The sequence below is a fragment of the Hyperoodon ampullatus genome (assembly GCF_949752795.1).
Source record: "Hyperoodon ampullatus genome assembly, chromosome: 1".
NCBI lineage: Eukaryota > Metazoa > Chordata > Mammalia > Artiodactyla > Ziphiidae > Hyperoodon > Hyperoodon ampullatus.
The window spans coordinates 205,255,399-205,273,389 of record NC_136914.1 but is presented as its reverse complement, the minus strand read 5'-3'; the positions used below and the strand labels follow the sequence as shown (position 1 = coordinate 205,273,389).

At 41.9% G+C, this 17,991-nt stretch overlaps 1 protein-coding gene across 1 annotated transcript in view; it reads right to left on the bottom strand.

Annotated features, from left to right (window-relative positions):
• The window catches only part of SORCS3 (sortilin related VPS10 domain containing receptor 3), a gene marked incomplete at both ends in the record, with an annotated part of 605,319 nt that overhangs the window by 72,486 nt on the left and 514,842 nt on the right, over window positions 1-17,991 (bottom strand). Inside the window, 3 exons of the mRNA XM_079708894.1 lie at window positions 9,619-9,710; window positions 12,665-12,741; window positions 17,773-17,875. Coding sequence (XP_079565020.1) covers window positions 9,619-9,710; window positions 12,665-12,741; window positions 17,773-17,875 — 272 coding nt within the window. The remainder of the gene's footprint in view (window positions 1-9,618; window positions 9,711-12,664; window positions 12,742-17,772; window positions 17,876-17,991) is intronic.

Sequence of the window (17,991 nt, the reverse complement as noted above, 5' to 3'; positions counted from 1 at the left end):
AGTGTCTGATGTTCTGGTCAACACTGTTCCATCTTTCGACCAAGGGTAAGAGGAAGGTCTGGCCCTTTGTGGACACAGCATCTGAAACTCTTTAAAGGGATGCTGCTAGTGGAGAGGATTTGAGCAATCTTGAGCAGTTGCTTCCTTCCTTTTCTTGATATTATCGAGTTCCCTACTGCCCCTTGATTTAACTGGAGGACAAAGCCCAAAGACCATCTCCTCTGAGAAGTTTTTCCCAACACTCCTCCTTCCCCAAGGCAGCTTTATTTGCTTCATTTTCTGTGATTCTTTTTTTTTTGCGGTTCACGGGCCTCTCACTGTTGTGGCCTCTCCCGCTGCGGAGCACAGGCTCTGGACGCGCAGGCTCAGCGGCCGTGGCTCACGGGCCCAGCTGCTCCACGGCATGTGGGATCTTCCCGGACCGGAGCACGAACCCGTGTCCCCTGCATCGGCAGGCGGACTCTCAACCACCGTGCCACCAGGGAAGCCCTGTGATTCTGTTGGCCTGGTTAATTCTTAATTTTTCTCTGACTCCACAACACAGGATTCTGAGTTCACCTGTAGAAACTCTATTTTCCTACAACAGCCAGGCATTCCCCTGTCATAGTGCTCAGTGATGACTTCTTAACTCATCTTGAATCCCTCCACTCAGTATTATAATCTTGGGAATTCAGGGGTCACATATGTCTTGTGCATTGTCTGACCAACCCCCCCAGATATCACCTACATATCTTTATTACAATGCTTCTTACCTGATATTACATACATAGTTTCAAAAGATATGTCTGACTCTCCCACTGAACTGTGATCTTTTTGAGGTCAAAGACCATACTGTTCACTTTTGCATTCCTAAAATTAGCAGAAACACTGGCACATGGTACTATATAAATGTTAAATGAATATATGAATGAAAAAAATAAGAAGTGATTAAGGAAACTCTTTTAATCCATCCAATAATTTTTCAAGCATTACTTACACTAGCATCCATGAATTGGATGTGAATCCCTGTCCCCATTACTAGTCAATCTACTCAGTCCATTCTCTGGATATTACTTGTCTCTCTGTCTTATCCTCTCTTCCCAAATAAACCAATCTTAAAAATTAGAAAGTCAATCTCTTTGCCCAGCTAGAAAAACTAGTCTCATGCAATAAGAAGTTTTGTATTTCTGATATACTGAGGCCTACTTCTACAAACAAAAAGAAGGCAGAGGTTATAAAAGTTTTTATGAGTTCCTAAATGATCAGTATCTATCTTGACTTTTTATGAACAACTTTACCAAGACATCTTTGACATACAAAAACTGTATATATTTAAAGTGTATAACTTGATGCTTTGATATAGATAGATAGATAGATAGATAGTGATATAGCGAAACATTGGCCACAATGAAGCTGGTTTCTGAGGGGGTGGGAGTGGAGGGTGGGCAGGAGGAAGAAATGAGGAGATGTTGGTCAAAGGGTATAAAGTTTCAGTTATGCAAGATGAATGAGTTCTTGGAGATCTAATGCATAGCCTGATGATCTAATGTATAGACAAGTCAATATTGTCTTGACTTTTAAGGACTTGGCCATTTCAGCCTTTTTTTTTTTTTAATAGGCTGAAGGCTAAATAATCACTGAAGCTGAACCAGAGGAAGTTGAGCAGATCTGAACTGCTTCTCTTGGAAATGAGTTTCTCATTCAAAAGTGAAAATAAGAGCATAATTGGGAATGGACTTACCTTTCAGGCTATGTACCCTCCTGGTTCCTAAAATAACTGTAGGTATTTCAAAGGATGTCACGGCCACTAACTAGTTAAGTCTGTCTGATAAGTCCAGAAGGTATAAAAAGATATTTGTTTAGTTTTTGGTTTGTTTATTTTGATGACTTTGGATTGATTATTGTCTTGATAGGAAGAAGCCAAAGTGGTTGAAGGCCTCCGTCCTTATCTCATTCTCAGAGTTTCCTTACTGATGAAGGTCAGTTATTAACATTAGCAGAAAAACTTGCAGTGAGTGCCACCACATCCCAGGGAAGGAGGAGCCTTCATACCACTGCCATTAACAGGGCAGAGGACAGTCATCTTTACTTTATACATGAAGATAAGACGCCACAAGGTAATAGAAACAGAGGGGCCATCACAGCCTTCTGAGCTCTGAGTTCTAAGATGTAAGCTCCAAAGAAAAACTAAGCCCAAGGTGGAGAGATAGGGTGTGGAAGATAAAAGCATGCTGTATGAACTGAATCCATATGGAAGAAGCAAAAGCATGGATTAGATGGAAAAATGGGATCAGCAAAAACACTAGGAAATGCCAACCTCCAGGTGGAAAGGCTAGCATATACAATAACCAAAGTTTAAGGATGACATAAAATTAGCATAGGCCAGGTGACAGTTCTCCAGAGACAGGGTGAGGAATGAATGCTGTGACTATAACTTACGGTCAACGTACCACTAGGAAGCCCAGGTTCGTGCTATTCAGGTGACTTTCTGAGAACAGTAATTTCTAACACCCGAATATTTCATGCTAGATAATTATTGAAACCAAAACAAAACTCCTAAAGAAACTCCAAAAAAATACATTATAAAATTTAATCTCTTGAGCATCAGAAACTTGGGTCTGTCATTTGTGAGAGCTATTCTTTCAGATGACTAGGAGTTTTTAGATGTTCTGAAGTAACTATTGAATGGTAACCCCATGGGACCCACCTTCTCCTCCTCTATTCAATAGCTCATTCATGGCCAAGACAAAGGAATTGGGAATCCCTTATTAGGCCGACAGGTGAAATTGAAATTGATAAGACTGCCAGTACTCAGGGAGACAGGGGTAAAGTTACAATTGACCTCTAAATAGTGACAAGACAGGACTATAGAAACAAAAGAAAATAGAATTCACATAGCAAATATTTATTGACATCTACCATGTGCCTGGTTGGCAGTGGCCACTATTCTGGGGATATAGCAATGTACAAGAAAGGGAAGGTCCTAGCTTCAGTGGAACTTACATTCTAGTTTGAGGAGACAAACAATATGTAGATAAATGGATACAAAAAATATGTTAAAAGTAAGTGTCATGAAGACAGTTCAAATAGAGGGATATGATAGAGAATGAGTGAAGCTACTTTGTATTGAAAATTTAAGAAAGTTCTCCCTGAGGAGGTGACATTTAAACTGAGATCTGAATGATAGTAAGGAATTCGCTATGCAAAGATCAAGGTGAGAGCCATTCTGGAGGGCAGATCTGGTGTGAAATGAAGTTGCTGTATGGGAAGAACAGAAAGATGGTTGGTGGTTGTAGATTAGTGGGAAAGGGATTAATAGGAGGAAATGGAGTCAAGAAAATAAGGCTGGGCCAGATTACAAAGGACCTTGTTCCCAGCTGAAATGGGAGAGAGATGATTTGATTTAACCTTTACAAGATGGTTTCTTTGTGGTGAATGGATTGTCAGGCCCCAAAGTTGATGCAAGGAGATGAATTGGTGGGGGACGCATGGCAATCATAAGAGACCAAGTAAGAGAAGGGGCTTGGATAATGGTTTTAATAGTGGACATAGAAAGGGATGAAAGGTTGAGGATATTTTTACACGTAAAGTCAATAGGATTTTTAGGCTATTTTTACAGATGAAGTCAATAGGATTTTGCTTGAACAAAAGAGAGAAGTCACAGACAACGTGGTTTTGGGGGGTTAAGCAACTGGGAAAGGGAAATGTAAAGAACAGGAGAAGCAATGCTTTTTGTTTGTTTCTGTTTGGTCCACATCAAGGTTGAGATGCTTTTTGGATTTCCATGTTGTAACACTGTCAAGAGGACCTTTGGATGGATGGATCTGGATTTCTGGAGAAAGATCAAAGCCAGGAATGTAGATTTGGCAGTCACTTATAGGAGAGGACCAACTTAAAGCAGAATGCTTCATTAAAATGAAAAAACAAAGAGCCTCACAGCCAGAGAAAGGAAAAAGAGTAACTAATGAGAAGCTCAAGCTGGGGAAAAAAAACAAAAACAAAAACTGAGGTGATTGTCAATCACAAGGTAAATATTTTCCAGCAATGTCCCTATTGTGATAATCAAAGGCGCTGTGAGTCTAGCGTGTGTGCACAGACAGGTAGCGTGAATAATAAAAGAAATTATCCTTCCACCAGGTCCTCAATACTATGTTCAGTTTCAATCATTGTAGAAAACTGACAATCAATGTGATTAAAAGTAAGAAACAAGTTGTTCTAGAAACAGGTTATATGATTTGAAGATAGCTTAGGGGAAAGAAGAATAAGAGCTGAATAATTTACCATCACCTTTTAACTTTTTTAGTAAGAAAGCTTCCAAATAGATCAACACACAAAAATAATTCTATTGTTGCCTACTGAAAAGGGGTAACATCTGTGAATAAAATCAGAGAGAATGTGGATAGACGCATGAAAACATCAATTAAACAATACAGATAGAATAAGGTAAAAAAAGATTTCTATTCTCATCATTGTTCTAAAAAGGAAAGTCAAATATTTGAACAATGCAAGTTCCCAAGTATTTTGTCATGTCCTTTGGTATATCCCAGCCCCTCTACTAGTGCTGGATAAATAGTATAGGCTCAATGAATATGTGAGAAATAAATGAACAAATGCATGCAATCTGTCTTGAATTGTGTATCTGATCATTTCCCAGAACTTAGAAAGCCTAGACAGAGCCATCTCTTGAGGTCCTTTATAGGTGTAGGACTCTAAAAATCGCATGCATTTCTGGAGCTGACTTACTCTGCATAGGTCTAGGCAGCAGAACAAGGACTGATGGACAGAGATTACAAGTAGATTCATTATTGCTCAGCACAAAACAATCTTCCTAACAGCTAAAGCCAATATACAGGGTGGAAGGAAACTCATTCAAATTGGTCAGCTCTGTGCCGTCCTGGTGAAGTGGGGTGTCACAGAGGTATCTGCTGTAGTATGTGTGAAACTAGACTACTTGCCCTCCAAGGCCCTTCCTTACTCCATGAATTGATGACTTTATAATATTGAGGTAACAGCCACTAAAAGGAATAGAATATTCCAAGAACAATCAGAGTCCTCTCTGGAACACTCTAGCACAGAAATAGTTATAATGGCCATTGAGGATCAATGTTCCTCCCTTTGATGAGGTGCATTGCTCTATTTTTTATTATCCCAACCGCATGAGGTGATGGCATTGTAGCCACACAGAAGTCCTTCAGAGTAGCACATGCACTTTCGCCTCTCAGAGGCACATATTGGCTGGAACTATTGTTTTCATGTGAATGTTTCTATGAACAAAACGCCAGTGTTCACCACCATTTACAGAAGAGCAAAGGAACAAAAACGGCCAGGTGATGTTGGTTTTAGTTTCCAAGAACCTCCCTTTGAAAAGAGACACTGACAGCTTGTCAGGGCTAAGCAAACAGTAGGACCCCAGTTTACCCTCCCATGAGTAGCTCTGTCTATTGTGTTTTCATTACAGCACTGCATTCCATGGGGCGCCATTGTTCATTTCACTCTAATGCTTCTAAGGTACAAAGGTAATACTGGTAATACTGGATGAGGGCTTACCTGAAATAGCACTTAGGTTCTAATCTCAATGCATCTAAATGTACAGGGTCACAAATGGATGGGTTCATTTGTAGGCTGTTTTGTCTTCACGCATATCTAGCTACCTATTATTTCAATGTATAAGAAACAGCATGCCTTGTTAGCCTAGCTAACGTTTTCCCAGCTTTTCAATTATGATTCTCATTTTCTCTGAAAGGCGATGTAGCTATTATTTAAATTCGAGAGCCACTATACCCTTGTGGGAGAGTGGGTAGGCCAGTATCTTCTTCCTATGCAAATATATATACATAATTTGGCAGTATATGCTGCCAAAATAACGTCAGTGAGTCTGAGGCCTACTACAGAAAAGAACAATGAACTGATCACTTAACCTTTCTTCCACTTCAAATGAGCTCTGTGTTTACCCTGAAGGTTGTAACTTAATTAGAAGCTACTGGTGATGAAGAAACTGCATTTGAGTTTCACAAGCTTGCAATTCATAAGCCAGCCAGAGACAAAATCAGTCAAGAAGTTTATAAGGAAACATTGATGATAATGATAAGGTCAGGCCCTTACAGTACACTTACTTAGCCTCGAAAGATAAGTACAAAATGCACAGGGAGATCAGCTCGGTGCTTTGTGACCACCTAGAGGGGTGGGATAGGGAAGGTGGGAGGGAGATGCAAGAGGGAGGGGATATGGGGATATATGCATACGTATAGCTGATTCACTCTGTTATAGAGCAGCAACTAACGCAACAATGTAAAGCAATTATACTCCAATAAAGATGTTTAAAAAATAATAAAATTTAAAAAAAAAGAATTCCTGAATGAGTTAAGTGCCACTGTTGTTTGCTAGCACACACACTCAGTAGCTGGCACTTAACCGTCGCAGGGACTATTTCAGAGAAGGGCATTCATAGACAGGCAAGTAAGCAGAAGTCATGGGTGGTATCTATGTTCAGGGAAGCATTTGTAGCATTTATGATAAATGACAGCATCAACATCCTTTAAATGGAGAAAATTCTATTTCCAAAGCTTAGTGTGAAAAATCATCTCTAAGCCTTTGTAAATTGAAGTAGGTGAACAAATGGAGGGTAGTATTATTTTTACTATTATAAGAGGAAATTCAGTGGGATGTAGCTAGCTTTCTGAGCTCACTAAATATTTTTTAGCAACAAAAGAGATATTTCATGGAATAAGGGGAAACTCAAACTTTGTATTAATGCCTTTGAGAGGCAGGATTTGATCCTACTTACATACCCGAGTGAATATTGATTTTCCCAACTTGGATGGTTTCCCTCCAGAAATTCCTAGACAAGTACTCCTTCTAGAAGTGATCAGGCCTCTGGAGAGAAACCACTGCAGAACAGACTGAATGGTCAGATGTCAGGATGCTAAGATTCGCCAAAGCCAAAACTTTCTCTATTCCTCTGCTCTATGCCAAATGTACTCTCCTCTCCTGTCACCAAAAAGAAATAACAACAATAGCAAACTCCTGTTTTCCTTAGGACAAGGCAACTTTTGTGTAAAAATCTCTAAAATTCAACCATGAAGTGAGCGCTAAGTCCCTACCACATGAAGGAGAGAGATCAGGAGGGTGACAATCAAGGGTAAGATGGGATTGCCACCCTCTTCTCCCAGGACTTAAGGGGAAGAGATCTGCCAGCTGTATCTGTCTGCAGGGCATTTATCAATTATGTCATTGAGATTTAGACAGAGGTGCTTAGAACACAATGATAATGACTAAGCAATGTTACTTTTCTTGGTTAAAAAACAACAAACTTGTCTTAAGAGTCTAGCTGCCCTCCCTGAGAGTGTAAGTCCTACTCAGTGCTCAATAGAGAGAACTCTTCTCACCACAGAGAGAGGGGTCTCGGTAGTACAAGGAATTACCTACAGATTCAACCTGAACCCCTTAAACTGGCGTTTAAGTTCTTCTGAGGCCTACCCACCATTACTTACTCACGTGCTTGATTCCAACCACATACAGTCTTCTGAGTACTCCCTACATCTCCTGAATTCCAGGCTTGGTCAGAGTTTTCCCTTCCCTGGGCTTTCCTCCCATCACTTCTCCTACTCCTGGAATCCTTTTATCAAGGATCAGCCCTCACATCACCTGCTGCACAAACACCCCCTCACACACCGGCGGGGGGCTCTATCCGGCCTCAGGATTCCAGCAATGCACACAGTCAGCATCCTTTTGTAGACATTGCTTAGATTTCCGGTAATATGTGGACTGTCTAAGCTCCTTATCTTGACTACGATCTCCCAGAGGACAGAGACCATGTGATAAGCCTCTGTGTACTCATTAAAGTATCTGGAAAATTGGCAGGTAAAAGAGAAGAGCATCCATGACAGAAACCCAGCTTGGTGCTGCAAGGTACTAGCTGTGTAGCTCTGTGCAAAGTATTTAGCATGTCTGCATTTTAATGCTGTGATAAAAAGAGTACCCACAGGAAAACGCATAGGGTGGTTTCAAGAAGTAATTTAGGTAATTCATGGAAAGGGCCTAGAACAGTGCCTGGAATTTAATAATCCCTGAGTAAATGCTGACTATCATTACTATCAAGTAATTCCACTCTTCTGATACTACCCCCAAATTATAAAATCAGTAGTAAAAGGATGACAAACAGTTACATTAGGAACTTTTTCAAGCTCATGCTTGAGTTGGCAGAGCATTGTTTTTGGGTGTGTGTGTGTGTTTTATTTTTGTTTTTTTCCTACAAACGGCTTTAACTTAATAATTGGCCAAACTAAGAGAAATTTTAAATCCTTGCCAAGGTGGCTGAAGCTTGAATTTGGTACCTGGGGATCCTAAGCTGATTTTTTCTTTTCCTGATTACAAACTGATACTTCTAAGTAAAACTCTTACTCTAAAAGGGTTAGTCTCCCAAAATCAAGGGCCTGGGAGTTATGCCAGCATCCATCTTCCAGCCCATGGTGAATCCCAACAACTGTATTCTACATAGCATTCCCTCTACTACCAAACATTCACTCTTTCAAATATTCATTCTGCTGAATTTGAAGCCTGAAATTCTCTCCCTTCAGGATATAAACATACACGATACTTATCCATCCTCTGCCAAAAACAAAAACATCATCATCATCGTTATAATCATCATCATAATAATATATTCTCACTCAACTCTTTATCTTCCCTGGAGGGTCTTACATATATACACTCAACTGCATTCCATAATCTACTTTCTTGGGAAGAATTATCTACATTGTCTCTACTTTACTTCATTCTTTATCATTCATTCATTCATCCATTCATTCATATATTATACTCTACCTTTCAACCCCACCTCTCTTGTGAATCTACCCTAACAAAGATCACCAATGACCTCTTACGTTGCTTAATTCTAGATTGTTTTTCACTCCATAAAATCTATTCTGATTATAGAATTTGGTGCTATTGATCACCCCTTCCTTCAGCATCCATGAAAACATTTCTCCTGTGTTTTTATCTTTTTTGGCTATTTCTCCTTAGCCTCTCCTATAATTTCTTCCTCTGCTCTGCATGTTGGTATTCAATAGTATTCCACAGGAATCCCTGTTTTCTCCTTTTTGTACCCACTTTCATGAGGCATGCAGCCTACTGACATGGCTTTAACTACCACCTAATGGCTAGTGACTCCAAATCTAAAGTGTCAACCCAGACCTCTCTCCTGACCTTCAGATGAATGTATCTGACTACTAACCTTCATCTCTGCTTAAATATTCCTAGATATCTCAACGTCAACTGGTCTAGAACTGAACTTAGTACTTGCTACATGCACCTAACCCTCTTCTTACAGCAATGTCCAGCTCCTGTATTTTGGATTCTTAATCTTGGCTGCTTGGACTTGAAGGTCCTTCCTGCTCATTTCTGGCTCATCTGAGCACCCATTCCTACCACCCCACTGTATTCATTATACTTCCCCATCTAAAGCATCTGGTCTGCTACTGGTACCAAAGAGTTGGATGATGTAATGTACATCAAATGGATGGATGGATAAAGAAATGGATGAAGAAATGGGTAAAATGGGTAGAAAATCATGCAGAATAACTTGTCCCAACCTTTTCCACTACAAAGTTGCTCATTAATAGGGTAGGGAGCTGTCCTTACCACAAATGCCTGACTGGCAGAGGTGTGTGTTTCATGGCCACGAGGGCGCCACCCCAGTCTAGGAACCAGACATTGTACTCTTCGTCAAAGATCTGGAACAACAACAACAATAGCAATCATAGCAACACCTTACATTTGCATAGTGCTTGACAGTTTACAAAGTTTTTCACATATATTGTTTCATCTAGATTCCGCCCCTTCCAACAACCCTATCAGGAAGTTTGGCAAGTAATGTCATCCCCATTTAATAGATGAGGAAATGGGCTTGTAGAGAACAAATAATTGTCCCTCGGCTACTCAAATGGCATTTCCAGGGCTCTTTCCCCTAGTACTGTGAGCCAGTGTGCCACAAGAAGTTCGGGCAACAAGACGCATGCTCAACTAGATAACTCAATGGAAAATATGACTTCAAAAACTTCCCCTCTTTTCATCTGAGTAACTTACTACTCAGCTTTCTCTTTCTCATCTTTTCAAATGAGACGTTTGCTAATTTATAAATGGTCTGTGTCTTTCTCATCTTTTCAAATGAGACGTTTGCTAATTTATAAATGGTGTCTTATAAACATTTATAATGTTTATAAATTATCTATGAATTTAAAGGACAATTCCTTTTAGACCTGTGGACATTATGATCTACGTGATGACTGAGTTCTCAGACTTAGCCACCACCTCCTAAGTTCCCATGCAAGTTGGATGAAGACTTAAGTTTAGTGCTAGGGGATCCTCACTCTAAATGCTCACTGGGACACCATGCTTCCTCGGACCCAGAGTTACTGATTCTTTTATTTATTTGTCCATTACCTATTCATCCACCCACTCACTCATTCACTCATTCAGTGATCCATCCATCCATCTACACAGGCATTTACTAGGCACCTACCATGATGCAAGTCTCAGAGCCTTAGTTTAGACCTAACCCCACATATAGCAACACTTCTACAGTTTAGGACTTTTAAGTCTCCAACCTAAGACAGGAAAAATATTTCTCCACCAGAGAACCAGTTCTCTCCTCTAGATCATCTAGAGGGAAGTGGAACTAGAGACTTCCTCTAGCTCTTAACCACTAATGGTGGCTCTTACAGCCTGGATGGAGAGGTTGGGGTGGTGGGTTAAGTGAGAAGTACTAGAAGGGGTAAGAAAGTATAAGTAGACTTAAAAGGGAGAGAATAGGAGTGGTGTCTCCTATAAACATGCCTTAGGGAACACCACAGAGGAAAGTAAATGGACTCTCAGGCCTAAACCTTTCAATTGGTTTTATTTCTCATATTTGCCTTTAAATGCCCACACTAATGGTGAGCCTTAATGCACAAAAGACTTAAGGGATATTCATTTATATGTCAGACATAAACATAGATTCTGAGCCTGTAATGCTAGCTTTTCTCTCCAGAGCTCAAAGCCACATAACAGAAACACGGGACTGAAGTCTGAGGGTAAGGACTACAAGAAGATTCTTGGCACCGAGGAGGAGAGAGAAGTTATTTTCTTCACACTTTCCTCTCTGTTGTATCATTTTGGCCATGGCTAACTCTTGCCCTGTCCAGCAATGTAGTGGAAGCTGGAGTCCTTAGCTGTTTGGGAAAAGAGAAAACCAAAGTGGTGACAACATAAGGAAAGAATGTAACAGTGGCCACCTGGCCAGGTGAGCTATTTCTTGTGTTGGAGGGACAATGGTTTGTCTGTTGGGAGTTTCTAGACCAGAAGAGTTTACAATCCAGTTGCTACCCCATTCGGCACTTGTAAGAGAGCATCTTATATTTTTAAGGTATGTTCTTATTTTATGTGTCTGTTCCTCATCTATTTGATTCCCTTGTGGGCAGGAATCTTAACGTATTCTTTGTTGTAGGCCTTACAGTAGTTAATATAGGACTTGTGTCTAGTAGGTCCTGGGTAATTTTTTTTGGACAGTGGTAGTAGTGACAGTGGTGGCAATGGGGGTGGCGATGATAATGTTGGTGATGGTGATGATAATCTTCACTAAGGGACCCAAAGAGAAGCTTGTGCAAGTAGATTTCAGATGGTGGCTTCACCTTCATCGCTAAGACATTTAGTGCTCTTCCTTTGTCTTCCTCAGATAGAAACCTTCTCACCTTTAAGACTTAGTAAAATGTCACCTCTTCTTGTGAAGCCTTTCCCAGTTTCCCCAAGTAGAATCAATTCCTTCCTCTTCTCTGCAAGCAAATAATGCCACTAAAATAACACAATCACTCTAAACTACAATTAGTTATTTATGAACCTGTTTCCTCTGCTTAATTCTGAGCTCCACGAGGAAAGGGACTCCAAAGTATTCAACTGCCTCCTCAGGTTTATACTTGACACCCAGTTGGCATTGTATAAATCTGTGTTGTCCAATATAGTAGCCACATGAGACAATTTAAATTTAAATTGATTAAAATAAATAAAATAAAACATTCAGTTCCTCTGTCACACTAGCCACATTGCAAGTGCTCAATAGCCACATGGGACGGTATAGATGCAGAACATCTCCATCATTGTTCAAAGTTCTATTGGACAGTGCTGCAAGAAAAAGTTTGTAAAACTGAATTAATTTTTCATGTGGTCACGTAACTATTAAGCTATCTCATACTTAATAAAAGATGGGCCTACATAATACTGAAGCCATCACAGACTTCCACGGCTTTGCTTGTCTTAGCATTCTACCGCCTTCCTCTTGTAGATAAAGAAACAGACCCAGAAAGGTAAAGAGACCTACTTGCCAAGACACCGTGGCACATTAATGATAGAAACTGTTTTACTGGCTGCATCTACTGACACCGGCATGGTAATTCGCATCTGGTGACTGTTCCATACATGTTGCTGAATGAAAGAATGAACAAGTTGGGAAAATCCTAGTTTTTCTTATTCCCTGCCCAGCTCTTCCCATTTTACCCCATTGCCCATCTAATCTGCCAGCTACATTGACCAAATAGAAGAGCTGCTTCAGTTTTTTTGCACCCAAAAAGTCACAACAAGCCTGAGAATCTATAAGAAAGATGTTGGCAGAACTTGCCCTAAATGGCTCCTCCCTGCCCTCGAATCTCCCAGTTACCTGTCTCCATGTGTTGCCCCCATCGGAAGAGATGAACACGCTGCTATCAGTATATGAGAGCTCTGTACCAATGTTGCCTGAAACAGAAGCAGATCATTTGACATTGTCAGGCAGTTTGCAGATTACGTGTGCTTGGGGTTGGGTGAGGGGGTAGCAGAGAGTAAAGAGTTTCCAAGTTATTTCTAGAATAGATTCATACAGTCTGTCTTTGATGCCATATCAAAAACCCAGCAGGAAGATAACCTAACATGGGAAAGAAATGAATAAATAAATAATATGACAGGGATGCATCTTTAAATGGTAACACTCAAAGACCACATATTGATAAGCTTGGACCTCTTGAACTACTCATTCATACCATGAATCTCTTGAAAATTAATCTTGATGGTGGCAAAGAGAAGAGTAAACTATCATGCTGCCTCTAGGAACACCTTCCTCCTCATGTATAACTTTAGCCTATGAAAAACTGGTGTGTGTATGAGTGTGTGTGTGTGTGTGTATGTGTGTGTTTCCAAGTTAAACTTGCCAATATGTTTCTTGAGTGCCAGGCAGTTGAGTAATCCATTAGTATAGGCAGTTGAGGAATCCATTAGTATAGACTATGTAACCAAAATTATACAGTGCCCAAAAGCATAGGACAATCTTCAGCAGACCATGGCCATCCAGCATGGCAGGAGAGGTCACCCGGTTTATGCCCAGCCTGACTATACTTACTGCCTTTATCCCTTCACACCGTTGTTTCCTCTCTCCTTCTTTTTCTTCCCCTTGTATTAATACTTCATCACCTTGTGGTTATGTTTATTAAAAAAAAGAAAGTGGTTAAGATTTCCTAGTCTATCTATATTGCCCAAGTTTGCCCACACAGCCCCCGAGCCCAGAACAGTGCCCCAAACTTAGAAGTGAGTTGCTCAATAAATAACTGTGCAACAAATGAATGAGTAAAAAAATGAATGAACCATGTTCTGATGTGGATGTGCATTTGGGGAGGTCTTGAGAAGCAGGAAAAGTACCCTAAACACGTGAGAATTTACCACTGAGGCTGATATTTTTTCTTTAAAAATAGCATGAAGGGAATGTTAGCTCCCTTCACATCAGTAACCTAAATAAGAGCACAATAAAAATGCAATAATGAAAATGTTAATTGAGCTGCTGACATTTAAGGCTTCAAAATGAGAATTTAAAGGCAGGCTACAGCTTGTCAAGCTCCCATCAGCATCAGGGAGCACACAGCTAGCCAACTTGTTTTGACACTCAGGCTTCCAAAAATACCCCTGGGGCTCAGGGCTCAGGCAGTCAGTATCAATGGGGTGGGGACAGGCATGGTGAGTGGCTCTGAGGAGATGTGTCTGGAATTTGGAATTCAACTCTTCAGATCCAGGTTTTAGAAGACACAGATGAAGAACGAAAAGAGGGACGGGGCAGAAAATGTCCACTTGAGTCTTTTAATGATGGCTGCCTGCGACATTGTGCTAAGAAGGATCCTGAAGTCATATCTGGTTTCAATAGAATAGAGTACGGTGATCTATTAGTAACGTCTACCAAGGGTGGTAGAGAGAGGGGGAAGCAGGTATAAAGTCCCCCTAGAGCTGGAATCTGCCAGCCCTGTCATGGCTTCTTAGGCTCTGTCTCATCACCTCTTACACTCTTCAGGAGCTGGTTCTGCCTACATCTTAAGCCTCTCTTTCAAAGCCTGACCCAGATTGATTTTGGAGGCGTGGTGGTGGTGAGAATCCAAGGCTCCCAGAGAAGACTGTTTTGCAAGTATCTTGGATCAATTGAAAGGATCCCTGAAACAAATGCTACTGATCACAGGGACAAGAAAGTCAGTTCCCAGAGGAAAGGACAGAGAAGAGGAGTCCAGGATGATTTGATCTTTGAACATGTTCAGTCCCTAAGCGGACCTGTGGGAAGGAAATCTCTGATAGGGAGAGTCAGGGTTATGGCGTCAGAGAAGAAAGATCTGAATAATGTGCCTCACTGGCTAAAGCAGAACGGGAGGGGGGCTTCCCAAAGTGGCCTCTAGCCAGATTGGAGGAAGAGGTAGCTGGTCCCCGCTGCAGTGATGTGATAGGAGGGAGAGCTGGGGAGAGGGATGGAAAACGGGGAGCTGCTCTCAGCAACAGCTTAGCTTGGAAATCACAGAGGTGCCGCTGCCCTTTTGGGCATGTGTAAACAACACACTTTTAAGCCCTATGTCCTCCCAGGGCTAGCCTTCTCTGCTCCTTAGTTAGACACGTGTAAAGGAAAGAAAGAAAGAGAGAGACAGACTGAGAGAGAGACCGAGAGAGAGAGAGAGAGAGAGAGAGAAACTTTTAACATCCTCTGGGGTTAGAGATGCTTCTCTCACCACCACTGATGCCCACTCAGGGTGATTAAGTGCAGGGGGAAGCAGACAGTGCGCAAGCCACTGCAGGAAAGGAAAGCACCTCCATGGAGGGGACAACACAAGGGTACGAACATTCAGAATGTATAGGAAGCATGGCAGGGAGCCTGGGGTAGCTGTGGAGCGGGCATGTGAAGAGGCTCAGGGCTAGGTCTGGCTGAATGGCTACTGGATACACTAGACTTGGAGCCAGAGGGAGTGTAAGTGAGGGCACAACACCTGTCCCCCTGCCCTCCATCCTTCATCTGTAAATCGAGGACAAGAGTAATCGCCTTCTCTACATCATAGGGCCATTGTGCAATCAAGGCAAGGAAAGTGCTTTGCACACCTTAAGGCCCTGGGAGGATGTGAGACCTCGACTACTAGCTTGAAACCACAGTGGTAAGGACAGTAAGAGCCCTAGTGCTTCTGATGGCTAAAAGCAACTGCCAGACTCTCCAGACTGGAATTCCATCTGCCTTGTGACATGGCCTCAACAGGAGTTTGAGATGAATCCCCAGGTGTCCTGTCACCCCCACAGCTTCCGGGAGCCCTCATCTCAGTGAGAGGTGGAAGGACGCAGTGAGGAGTGGAGAGGAGAGAGGCCAGGGTCACTGACACCTGAAGGCAGGTGAAATGCATGCATGTGGAAAAGGATCCTGGAGACACAGGCTCCATTCAGGCCAATGAAGCCATCCTAGGATAACTCCGTAATTATTCTCCCGATAGCAAGTAGCCTTCCAGGGAGAGCTGGCAAGCAGGGTAAGGAGAAGCTGGGAATGAGAAGGCATGTGCTGGTGACCTAGCACTGGCTTTTCATCAGGATCTTGTCAGCTGTGTTATGTCCCTCTCAATGCAAAGCACCATACAAAGTTACAAGAGTGACAAAGGGAGAGAAAAGGAATTAGTAAATTCTCATGTATATGGACAAAAAAGTTTCAAAATCCAATCCTTAATGTCTATGTGTCTGTTAGTTTACAAAGACTTAGCACTAGAGTCATTTAGAGGCACGTGACGGTCTCAGGTAATAACAACCACAACTAACCTACCTGACTATGCTCTGAGCCCTCAGCAGGATCTTCCATCTCTAATTCTTACAACACACTCACAAGGCAGGAAAAAGAAAAAAAAAAAAAACGTCATTTGCAGATGAGGAAAATGAAGCTCTGAGGTTAAAGAACCAAGCCAAATTCATAAGGCTCGTAAGTGTCAGAGGTCAGCTTGGAAAGCAGGACTACAGGGTTCCTGAGTGCATTCATTCATTTCGTGGATGCAGAGTGAATGCATATTATTTATGGATTCTCTTGAAGGAGACATGCAAACCATATTCTCCTGGTGTAAGAAGAGCAGTTCTAAATTTCTGTAACATTAACACTGATTATAGGTGACATGTATTGAGTATTCGATATGTCCTAGGCACTGTTCTGAACACTTGAAATCCATTGCTTCATTTAATACTCCAATTCCATTATGTTGGTATTATTATTCCCACTTTGCCAATGAAAACACCAATGTTCAGAGTGGTTAAGGCACATAGAACAATGACTGACTACATAGTTAGCATTTATATTTTATTATTGATTACTATTTTCCAGTGTTCCTTCCACTCCAGTCCAGGGTCTCCTATAGGCCTTGAGGAGAGGCAGAGAGCACAGCAGTCCCAGAGCTGGGAGGTCCAGTCAGCATGGATGATGGTGTGTGGGGTTCACTCCCCCAGCCAGGAGAACACCAGTAGAGACTGCCCTCATCTCACTCTCCTGGGTTCCCTGAAGCCAGTGGTGTTAAACATGGTGGCTCCAGTTCCTACCAGGTGGAGGGGAGTAGTCTGAGGTGTCAGAAGGCTATGCTAGCTGTCAACCCGATTCGAGTGGATGGTCACTGGTGGTGTTAAAAAGTTCATACAGTTGGAGGCTTGGAGAAGGAAGTCACGTCTACGAGAGCAGTAACGCCAGCGGCTGGAGCTTCAGGTTGATGAGAGAAAACAGACTAAACCATCTCAGCAAGTTGCTGTGAATGTATCTGCTTTCATTAGAAAAATAGCTGCCTCATAGCAGAGCTCTAACTTCGAAGATTAGAGGCCTGCCTTGCTTTATGCCATCAATGTATTCCTGCAAAGGTGTGTGGAAATCAAATGCATGCTAATCAGAGCACTTTCCCCCAGAGACTTTCATTTTCATCTCGGAGTTGTTTTATCTTCATTTCTGATAGATGTTCAGTGGACAGTGGTTCCAACAATACAAACTGGAGTTTTTCTGCCCTTTCCCCCAGGCTCTCAGCCAAGCGGTTACTCATGTGTAAACAAACCTTTACATGCACCAGAGACCTCCTGATTAAAAACAGCTCTGGGATGAAACCCTTTGTAAAGAATCTTATGCGTAAAAAGAAAACGACCCCAACTTATACTTGGTGAGCTAGGAAGTTCATAGATCACGTTTTCTTAAAGTGAGAATTCCCTATTACAGACAACCTTTCTGATCTATCAGTTACCTGGAGAGGAACTCTGGCCTCTTGCTAAGCACAGGGTACCGCCCTGTGACCATGTGAGATGTTGCATTTACCAAAAGTTGCAAGTGTCTGGAGCTCTTTTACTGGGTTATCAGATTGGCTTTGGAGTCCCACAGATCTTGCCTATTTTCTGGGAAGAGCGCCCATAGCTTTTATCTGATGTTCAAATGATTCCACAGAGGTCATAACATATTCCAGAAGCCCTCAGTGAGGAAGAAGCCCAGGGAATGTCTTTCCTTACCTGTGGCCACCACGAGCCCTGGAGCCGTCTCCTTGCTGGAGATTCTCCCTGAGGAATACGGATTTTCAGAGATCTGCAAGTGGAGATGTACGGAGCAGAAGGGCTAAAAGAGAGGAGAAAGTGGCTTCATTCCAGAAAGCTCCTGACATGCACCCCTGCCCCACCAGATACGGGGCTCCCAGGTGTTCAGCTTCCAGAAACAGCAAGGACTGGATGTGA